Source organism: Phalangium opilio, unplaced genomic scaffold (assembly GCF_054372755.1).
Source record: "Phalangium opilio isolate 3A_F unplaced genomic scaffold, DU_Popi_V2 ptg000087l_1, whole genome shotgun sequence".
Lineage (NCBI taxonomy): Eukaryota > Metazoa > Arthropoda > Arachnida > Opiliones > Phalangiidae > Phalangium > Phalangium opilio.
In genome coordinates, this window is record NW_028324192.1 from 393,175 (window position 1) to 404,538 (window position 11,364).

The following is an 11,364-nucleotide window of genomic DNA, read 5'->3' on the forward strand; positions in this document are numbered from 1 at the left end:
ACAATATCATTTATTGAATATCTTGAATACATAAATTCTTTGATCATCTCATCATTAAGATTTTTATTTTTAGAAAATCTAGACACGATATTAAACATTTTAACACCCCTACATCTATTAAGAGCGAAATACACACAAAATCCTCCACACGTTCTACTAAGATTTCCTTGTAATTGTAACGAGTTAAAAGTCACAGTTTTACTATTTCTTTCGACAAAGTCATTAAAACGAAACATATCAGGTGGATTTCCGTACGAGTCGAACATTTCGGTATTGGCATTTCTGGAGAAATACAAGGCTACCCAGTGCTGACCAGCACCGTTTGACGTATCGGTGTTCACGATATAAAGAGACGGAAAAGTCGTCACAAATTTTGGTAGTTGGTCAGCGGCAAACACACCCCGAAATAAATTTCTGGTGAACTTATCTTTCCCCAAAATTTTCGTTAGTTGTATCGTATCCATTCTTGTCGAAGATTACGGTTCGGTTCTTATCAATTTCAATCAAACTCTGGAATTCGGCGTATACAATAACGGCGATGGTTTCTTTTAACGCGGAAGCGAATTTCATTTCTAGTCTCAAATTTCCATTTTTAACGAGATGAAAATGGGAGGCATTGTTCATTAAATCGGCCGTCAAATCAAAGACAAAAAGACAGTTTCCCCCAGGGTAATCGTCGCGGCTTATTTGATTTCCTTCGTCAATATTCCACTGACCCGTTTGAAGAAATAAATTAGCGTACGCTTGGATGTAGCTATGTTCTGAAAAGTTTGGCGTCAGCGGTTTATGTGGTACGCTACTGCCGTCGGCGAACAAACCAATGTGATTCACATCAACGGGTTGGAAATTATATGGTGACAATTTTAGATCACCCAAAAACGCACTTTGTTCAACCATCCCTATGACGACTCTATTCGGTTTCTGCCCATTAAATAAATGATCCTGCACGACGCTCATGTTGCCTTTTGGGATCGAAAACGAAGTAACTTCCGTGCGGGTAATTGGGTATTTCGCTCTCGACATTTGTAACACCTTCGCGTGTGCAAGCGGGATTTCAGGTATCAATTTGACTTTCCTCAAATATAACGATGCCGCTTTAATGTTCAGTTTACATTTTACGTCAGAATGCAAGCAAAAATCGGTATTGGGCTTTCCAAAAACAAATTTTAAATCCACCAAGTTCAAAAGGTAGCGAGGTTGTTGGCAAATGTCTAAATGAAGAGCACCAATCATATCTATAGTTCCTTTTTGGGCGAATTTAGCTCTCTTCAAGAAACCCTTGTTATTCGCAAAATCGTTGAACTTGTACGGCGTGTCGCAATAAAATAATGAGCTTGTCAGATGACTATTTTTAGCAGAGTCTCCAAACGTTAACATAGTTTGAATCATACTTTTGCACGGGTAATTTTGAGCGCAAGGGGTAACCGATTTCTCGTTTAAAAACAAATGCACTTCGGGAAAGAGACTATGCAAAAACAAATTAACTGGGGCTACATTATCCGCCGGTGTAGTAACTGTACCATCCGCGGCAATCACGGCTGCTTTCGGGGAAGATCCATCGTCCATTTTCACATCCACTTGAACATGAAGCAGAGTTTGGGACAAATCCGTGTAGGATTCAGAATTTCCACTAATGCAGAAAACTAAGTTTGAATTGTTGCTGATGCTGGAAATGGGAAAGTATTCGACCCATTCACCACTGATAATTCCCGTTTGCGTTAACGGGACTTGGAAAATATCCAATTCGCCATTGACGCAGCCACTAGAGTTAGGATGCATCAGCGCCATATTCTTGGGCTTTAGGAAAATATATCGGAATAAGAACGACACGATGTTTTCCTCTTCTTAGCTTTAACCCGAGTGACTTTGCGATGCACCCTCCGCCTCTTTTTAATTCCGGATCCTGTCATCTCCTTAATCACATTCGCAGCTGACAATAAGGTTTCTTTACCGGCGCTCTTCGATCTAGTCACTAGAGACTTTTTAATTGGAATACCACTAGCAACGTCCGTCACGACTTTCGCTCCGGTATCGAGAAATTTTCTTCCAAGAAACTGAGCACCACGTTTAAAAAGGGGCATGGCGCTCCGAAAGGCCGAAGCCAGTATGTTCCCTAATCCATACCCTCTTTGTACAGGAACACCCCGATATACAGGCATGGATCCGAAACCAGCCTGGTTTAAATAGTAGTCCTCATAATCGCTTAGGGCGGAAATGTAATGGGGTCGTCCCATGATGTTTGTCATTCGCCGCTATTCACTGAACTGAAAGTTACCCCATCCAGCTCGTATTATTATAAGGTGAGCCAGGTCCTCCGCGGTCTGAAGTGTAGAGTAACGTTCACCTTCCCTCGTTCGAATTGTATAGGGTTTCCCAGTTCATCCATAACGTTAATTTCTATAGTTTGTATGTCCGAAGAAGCTACAGGCAGATAATGAGGTCGAGCAAATTCCACATCGACAGTTTCTCCGTCTTTTCCTTTCACGCTGATTATTCTCAAAAGAGGGACTTTACTATCCCCTACGATCGTATTTGTAACTACGTCAGAGTAAACAAACAGAGAATGTAATCCAGCATCCAAATCCACGATATAAGGCGCCATCATGGATTCCGTAATTACGTAATCTTCATTTGAGTCAAGCGTAAATCCCATCATAACCGCAATATCACCAGGTATATTTATCGTGTAATTATAGTCCATGAAAACGGATACGCGTTTTAAACTAGCAGTATACGTGAATTTGATTGTGCTATCATCGAACAACAACATTCCGAGTAAATCTCGAATTGATAAAAAACTCCCATTTGGAATAACAACTACCGTTTCCATAGTTTTAGCGTCAGTGGACCAAATTCTTATAGATCTTTCTCCCCTCACATTATTCCAGGTTCTTGGATAACTTATTTCCGTTAATCCAACTTCGTAAGGGCCATTAAGTTTTACTACTTCTGGAAGATACGTCCTAAATTTACTCGTAGTATTGTTGGGAAAGTATTTTGTCGATGAATCGGATGGTAAAGTGATATAGAAACTCATTGTAAGTCAATTTCCTGCACCCAACTGCCAAATTGAGGTCCGTATCCACTCCAACGCACCAGCAATTCTACGGTATTATCAGCTTTTTTTCTCTTTTTCAGCACTTTTTCAATTTTGAACGCGCAAGTCTCGAGATCTTTTCCCACCTTTTGTACTTCCTCTTTTTAAAAAACACCCAAAATGGGTTCCGAATTTAACGCCTCGAGTTTATATACCGGCGGTTGTCTCGGTATTTGCTTAATTACTCGAAATAATTCTTCCGAAAAATTAGGGACGTATCCTTCTCAAAAAGCCCTTTGTTTTTGCTTATTCTGACAATGTCTCCGATTTCAAAATCGTACTTCACAGGGGGACTGAAGTCAATATCTCAGTATAAATTCTTCCAAATGATTTTGGAATTTTGAGGTGTTACTTCTATAGGTTTACATTTAATTGAACGGTGGTAACTGTTATTATAAGCACTAACTAATCTGGGGAGCACATCGACGTACGTATATGTATTTTTCGCAGTAAAGTATCGATACATCCTTGATTTAAACGATCTGATAAATCGCTCGACAATACTGGCTTTCACTTCCGAGTTTGTCGCGAAAAACTCAATTCCTCGTGATTTTAATTCAGCTTGAACGGCTTTACACACAAACTCATTCCCATGGTCACTCTGTATTCGCCTTGGTTTTCTTTCACCATCCAGTATCTTTTTCAACGCCTTTACTATAGTATCTCCTTTCTTATCTTTCACCGGTTCAACGAAAGCGTATTTACTAAAAATATCTATACAAACAAGTATATATCGATAGCCTTTGTTTTGTTTGGAAAGTTTCTGGAGGTCAATGAGGTCGGCTTGCCATTGATCGTCTATACCGTACGCTATCGTCTTATTTCGATTATATCGCCACCTGGTATTTTTATGTAGAGTATAGGTATCTTGCTTTTGTAAAAATTCCTTAACGTTTTTTGTCGTCACTTTGAGACCCTTCTCTTTAGCTGAACGATACAATCCGCGAATACCAACGTACCCACCAGAGTCAGATACGTCGTAATAAATATTTTCTAGCTTATCCATAAATGGTACTATTTCCGGATGTGCGTGTCGCATAGTACAATATTAAGAAGTCGAAAACTTCGATTATTATGAAACATAATATTATTAAGACGCCGGTTAATATTTTTGGATTTTTTGAAAAGGATTCAAATAATCTGGACACGATACCTTGCGCTACAACTTCTGTACAACCATCCATTTTGAGATATGAAAGGGAAATAAAGGCTCATAACTCGTGATAAACGTTTTATTTGTAATTACAATCAAATCGTCACCCATTGATTAAGTTTGGGTGGTGTCGCGTTAAACATTAATGATTTCAATACACGCGCTCTAGTAGGGTTTTTGATAAATTTTTTCGGTACATTGTTATTTTGCAATATTTCGTAGAAGCTTTTGTAACCCGTTGGGTCGGTATTTGGTATGGTTTTTCTAACCGCATCGTAAATTAAATCCACTACGTTAGTTCCGGGCACCACCCTTCCCCCAACTTCCATTTCGCCAAGTTCGTTCCACGAAATATACCTCAATGTCCAAGTGTACAACGATATCGCGTCAGAAAGCATGCACGGTGGGATAGACGTTGCAATTTCTTCGTACCAGGTTTTTTTAACTGATTTATTTTGTTTTTCAACTGGTTTCCGATTAGATGCAATGTGTCGTTGCAAAGTTTGATTATATGAAGTTAATTTCTCCGATTCGCAAATGCGAGGGTTGTCGAGAATAGTTTTCATTTCTTTATCCAAGGATGGTATGTCCGATTCGAGAGCGACATCTTCGGTGGTAGTATTCTTCATTCGACGTAAAGCGTCCTCGGACACCAAAATCATTTTCCGAGCCATTTATTTATTTATGGCACGATTTATGGCAGAGCCTGCAACTGAACTAACGATTGAGAGTAACGGTGCTAATAAAAGTGGGAGAAAACCTCCTTTCTGAACTAGAATCTGTTTTCTCTTAGCGAGAGGAATTTTTCTACAAAGTTTATGCAACACATTACGGTGTTTCTTCAATTGTATCTTTTGTCCGTCTGTTAGTTGAATGTTACCGCGTAGTACATTTATACAACATTCGACTAAGGCTAATATAGCGTCACGATTCGATAGTTTGATGATAGCCTTCCTCTGTTTCGCGTTACAAGTGCTCAAAAATTTTAAAAAATTCAAGTTTTTACACACCCGTTTTGATGTTGATATAGTCATTTTATTTCGGTACAAAAATAGCGGCTTCTTCCCCTGGTATTATTCCCGTTCGCAGTCGATATTCATCTGCAGTGTTTGGCTTCAGGTCGATGAATAAATAACCGTATGGTTTCGCCACGGCTTGACGAAATGCATCGACAACAAACTTGGTATTAGAAGGGGAAATTTGTTTAGCGATATTTAAGACACTGGAGACGTCTCTAGCCGAACGAAAAATTACGAGGTATTGGGAATTTAAATTGAGGGTCCTAACTTCTTTCCCGTGATAAAACAAATTTTGCATTAAAATGAGTACCGAAGTGTTACGGTGATGGAAACCTCGAATAAATAAGTTAGTGACGTCTTTGTTATTAGCTATTTCGCATAATAGATCGTCGAGGATTATAAAATTTCTAACCTCGGGATTCAAATTGCTCGGGTCTAATAAACCCTCGTGAAACTCAACGTTAGGATTATTTTCCAACACGGAATTAAATAATTTCTCTTGGTGCTCTGTATAACACCAAACTATTCTTTGGGGAGGTCGAGAAATGCAGGACGCATTATGCTTAATTGAATTGGCAATGAAATGTGACTTTCCACATTGAGTGGGACCTGAGACAAGCCCAGTGAATGGATGTTTCATAACTGGGTCCATGATTTTAAATGAGCTACGATATAGAGAATTGAGACTTTAATACCAATTATTTATTGTTTAAAAATCTTCAGTTTTATACAACATCTTTTTAGCGTTACATACAATGAAAGACATAATCGCATCGCGAATATCCTCATTTAAAAAGGTGTCAATTTTATGGGTAATTTCGGAATAACTAATAGTATCCATCGCGTCTACAAAATACGTGTCTAAACGGGTGTTCCAATCAATCATCAGACAATCGTGTTGTTTTTGTGAAGGATGATCAATTTTACAACCATTGCATTGCTTATCCACGTATTCAGTAATATGGTCCAGTACGTCTCGTTTGATATTTTTGAAGACCCGTTTCACTTCGTTGTGATACGCTATGACTTCGTCGTATTTGTCCATCAAGGTCTTCCAAGGGTATTGCGATATGGTAAAACCCCTTTTGGTTAGGTACTGCTTTCTATAATTCGTCCCAGTTCCGGGGATGATTTCTCTCACGTCCACCACTCTCCGATTTTGGAAAATGCTTAGCTGGACTCGTCTTGTTTCTGATCCTTCGAAGAAAAACGAAGAATTTTCAATGGAATCGCTTTCCAAGAAGGAAGATATTTGATCGTTCTTGTCCCGAAGTTGTTTGAAATGACTTTCTGTTAAAGCGATGCCCACACTCCCATCCAAAGTTCCGATAAAAATGTTACAATCTGGAGTAACCGTTACCCCTTTGGTGGTAGAAATAGGGAAAGTCTTGAGAGGATTCCTATAAGTTTCGAAAATATCTTGTAAATACTGTAAAATATCAAGGTATAGACTACCATACTTACATCGTCTAGATTGTATTCGAATGACGAGGTGTAAGAGATTCGGTTGAGATAAATCAGAATGATGGTTAAAGTTAGAAAATCGGCTTTATATAGTAAATTTGGTTGATCTTTGAACCTTTCTCTTCGAAAGAAGCTATGGTTATTTCTCAATTATAAATTTGAATTCTTGGTACTTTATTTTCTGAATCGTATATATATGTAGACTGTACAACTGGTATGGATAATTTATAATTATACCTGGATTTTCTATTAAACCGGTAAAAATACATCCATATTTGAATCCACCATCGATTCCTAGGTATGCACTAACCGTAATATTTAGTCGGCCTCTCCCGTACCCTTGGATCGGTGAAATTAAAAACAATCCTCATTTTCCATTGTTCGGAAAAATTATATACCCTATAGTCAATGTTGTACGTATAATCCCTATGAAGAATTTATAATTCACGCTCTTTCATACACATTGAAAACGTTTTCCTCTCTCTCTCTCTCTCGGATGGTCGTCTCTCTCTCTCGGAAGAGAAATTTGAGAACTCTTCGTTCTGTCTCGACACCAGTCTCCCGTAATATACCAGGGAAAGCACCGATGATTAGGCAAATAATTTTCATACAATTGTTTCGGTCTCCCCCCCCCCAACGTACTCTGAAACGGCGTAAGAATCCAATCCCCTCGTCGAATTGTGTACGGACCCTACGTACTACCTTTGACGGGCTCTACCGTACTATGAGGTGGAAAATTTTAAAAAACAATCCCCATTTTCCCTTATCCAGAACTAATCGGTCTTCCCCGTACTTGTAAACGGTGTAAGAATCCAATCCCCTCGTCTAATTGTGTACGGACCCTCCGTACTACCTTTGGCGGCCTCTACCGTACTATGAGGCGGCAAAATTTAAAAACAATCCCCATTTTCCCTTATCCAGAACTCTTATTTATATACTACTACCAGTAGAGAAATATTAGCCTACTATGGCTAATTAGTTCAAGGACGAGACACGGAGAGTGCAAAAATACCCACATTAAGGCCAAATTAAGCGCATTGGTGATTGTTTACCGTTTTCCGTTTTTATAATTATTTTTCCATAGCATTCTTAAGATAGAACTTAATGTCCATGAACATCTACAGAAAATCTCTCGCTTTACGACAAGTTTTTCGTAAAACTCATCGAAAAGCCAATTCCGACGCGTGTCTGCCCGGTAAAAACTAGGCTTAAAACGTCTTATTATTTCTCTCCTACTTGACGAAAGTCTTAAATGTCAACCAGGAAAATTTGAATTGTATAACGTCAAAATCATATGTCCCATAAAATTTCAACATATTTCTTAATACCAGCTGGTCATTGTTGGTCGAAAATACCTCCCAAAAACGTTGACTAGTTTATACTGGACCAAAAATAAGAAATCAATTGATAAATCCACAGACGTGAAAAAATATAGTTTTTAAATAATAAAGAGTAAAAAGATATATAGCCTCATTCATTAGCTACATTTTCTTGGTTTATATACTATGTAAAAACGCCTTCTAGAACTACGGTAATAGTTCTTTTACAAAAAGTGGGCATTATTGGTTTTGAGAGAACGTCATTTAAAAAAAATATTCAAAAATACCTCCCTAAAACCAAAATAAATTTTAAGTAAAAATATAGAAGAGTTCATAGAAGTGAGGAAATAAATTTTAAAATTTTCTCACTCATTGAAACTAAAAAAGTGAAATGCCTCATTCATTATCCAAATTTTCTGCGTATAATTACTATAGCTTCTTAAAATATCTAAAGGATATTCGCACTATTGTGATAATTCTTGTAGAAAAAGTGTGATTTCATTGGCAAATTGGAAATGTGTAATATCGTCCATTTTGTTTGTTTACCATTCTGAGAAAGAAAATCTCAACGTTTCGTTTTCCGTCGAGATTTTTGATCAAGTAAGAACTTAGATTATGTGTGCTCTTAATGTATAAATATCATAAAGCATGGACCAAACAAATTCGAGAACTCATGCGCGGTTGATTTCTATGGTATTTTAAGCCGAAAGTAGAAAAATTTTAAAAAAAAAATTGAAAAAGTAGACTTAGTACCCATAAATAAAGAAACCAAATGAAGCAAAATCATTGTTATCGTACGAACATATTATGCGTGTTTTTAAGCTCAAATTTGTACATGCTCAAATTCCACAAGACAAATCTGCACAGTTTAATAATGTACTTTGATTAATTCTTGGTGAGGCATAAAACTCCATTAATATTATTGATCTACCATATACTTGATATTTGAGAGGTGGAAAGGATAGTGCAACTTCAAGGAGAATTATCTAACATTAAGTTTATATATCAGACGTTTTCCTTAGCCTCTAGCTCTTGAAGTTGCGACATTGAGATTTTTTACGATCCCAACGGAGCTCACGTGAATGAAGAGAAAAATTTCTAAAATCTCGGCCACGACCTAGTACGAGCTTTTGAGGCAGCGCTCCACAGTGGTGGAGAGTTAAGTGAAACAGGCGGGGCTAATTTTAGGCTGAGTAAGTTCAAGTATGGAGTTTACATCTATGTGGACGTTTTCTATGGCGACTGTGTGGCGTGCTAAGCCTTTTAAAGGTCGTGATTAATTCGACATTTAAGTTAGAAGCCGCCAGAATTTTTTTAAACCACAAATTGGGTTTCAGAGCTCTTTTTCCATTTCGAACTTAAAAAATTTAAATCCTTATCGTTATTTGAAACTCAAATTGCCTTAACGTGAACTCCGTTTGTCTTATAAGAGCCCCGTCTCTTTATTGGCCCTAGTAGCTCATCACAGGCGAAACCAACCTCGATTCCAAAAAATTGAAGCTTCGTATCTTTTAGGGAGGAACTTGACACACAATACACCCATTCGTAGGCTGGAAATATATCTCTTTCATGTTGATAATTCTCTTGTGGTGTTACCAATTTCTTAATTTAATTTAAAAAATTGAGGCCGTCAACAATGTCAAAATAATTGCCTCGTATTTGCTTGTTTATCTTAAAGACAATATCCGCGGAGTTCATCATTGTATTCACCCTAGACGGGAACAAATGCTTTTGAAATTTGTCTCTCATTAAGTTTTGGTGAGAACAAAGCAAATGAATGCTTTCGTTGACTTTGACTCGCAAGCCGCCTTCGTTGTTCAATAGCAAAATATCCCCTGCTCGTCCTGAGGTGAATTTCAGACCACCACTGGAAAAGACGATGATTTGGTTAAAAGTGAATGTTTTTTGTTGACTTGTCATATAGTTCTATTTTATCTGTAAGAGTTGGAACGAGCACTTGTTTCATAGGCCTTGTATTTTGCAAAGTAAATAAATCTTAAATGTGCTTTTTTGTGCTGTATGTCAGTATTTTTCTTTATTTATATTATTAAAAATTAACCAAAGATACTGGTTCAGTAGGTTTGCCACTTTACTTCTAACAGAAACACCAACTCGTAATAACTTTTGATGGAATTTATTATTTTATTTAGATATAAATATATCGCCTCGTGAAATATTGGCTCCACAAGCTCATAACTTACTGAATAGGGGTACAATAGTTGCGGTTCATGTAAACATATCGCATCTCAGAAATTGAGTTATTGACCATAGCATTTTCGACAAATTTTGAAATTCCTAGCAGGACGAGTCTTCCGTTAAAAAGTCGATTTAATTCCGAATAGTTAACTTACTACTCCTTGTGTATTTCGAGCATTTTTGCAACCCTAATTGTCTACTTGGAGTTTTTGTTTCTAGTACGAATGTTTTGGCAACATTTGGTGCAAAGATGTTTTCAAGTTGTCCTGCCAACTGTTAAGATGTGTTAAAGTTATTTACAATGTTACACTCATCGTAGTGTGATGCTTCAGACAAGTTTCCAAAATACGTTAAAGTATTCAAACCACCCATGGCGTTGAATAGACGACTTGTATCATCTTGTTGGTATTGTGACTTTATAAATTTGGTTTGGAACCTTCAGAGTGATAGCCATTGCGATTGGCAAGCCAAATGTTTTATTTCAGTCTTTATATATGCTGTAAGTTGGGAATTATTAGTCAGATAAATTTAAAATACTTAAGCTGTGGACTAACCGACTCATCCCCCTAGTCGGATTATATTTTGTAAGATCGATGCTCAGTTTTACCTGACGTATGTCACGGAAAGGTTCTAATTTCGACGTGTTTGTCTGTATGTTGTTATACCCCAGGGGACCGCGTTCGTAGTTGGAAAATCGGAGCAAATGTGTTCTCAATTTCCGGACCACATTTACAGTTCCCGGAAATTTGGAAAATTGTATTCCACTTATGCTGGCTATTACTCCATTGTCTGTTTAACACCACCATCCTTTACTCATGTGTTTATTCCACATGGACACCAGTCTGTTGTTACTGGCTAGACTCAAAACCCTTGCAATAATTCGACTCTTTCATATGTGTGTTTAATTGTTTGGAAACCCTACCAGTTGATTTATCCGTTACCAATCTGTATTGAAGATTAATATTTAATAATTTGAGCAAGAATAACTTATTTTGTCGTCTACTTAAGGCAAAGCAACAACGTTTCTCTACACTGTTGGTACATTTTACTGTTCTAAAGTTTACGCGTAATATTTAAAGCCAGGCGCTTGACAATGCTAAAATTAATACGCTTAAT

The 11,364-nt window shown here is 37.5% G+C and overlaps 1 protein-coding gene across 1 annotated transcript; it reads right to left on the minus strand.

Annotated features, from left to right (window-relative positions):
- Positions 1-423: 423 nt before the first annotated feature.
- LOC149649688 (uncharacterized protein F54H12.2-like) lies at positions 424-1,788 on the minus strand. Its single transcript, XM_089849184.1, has one exon. It carries the CDS (start codon positions 1,786-1,788, stop codon positions 424-426), a length of 1,365 nt encoding a protein of 454 aa, XP_089705310.1.
- Between the last annotated feature and the right edge of the window lie 9,576 nt (positions 1,789-11,364).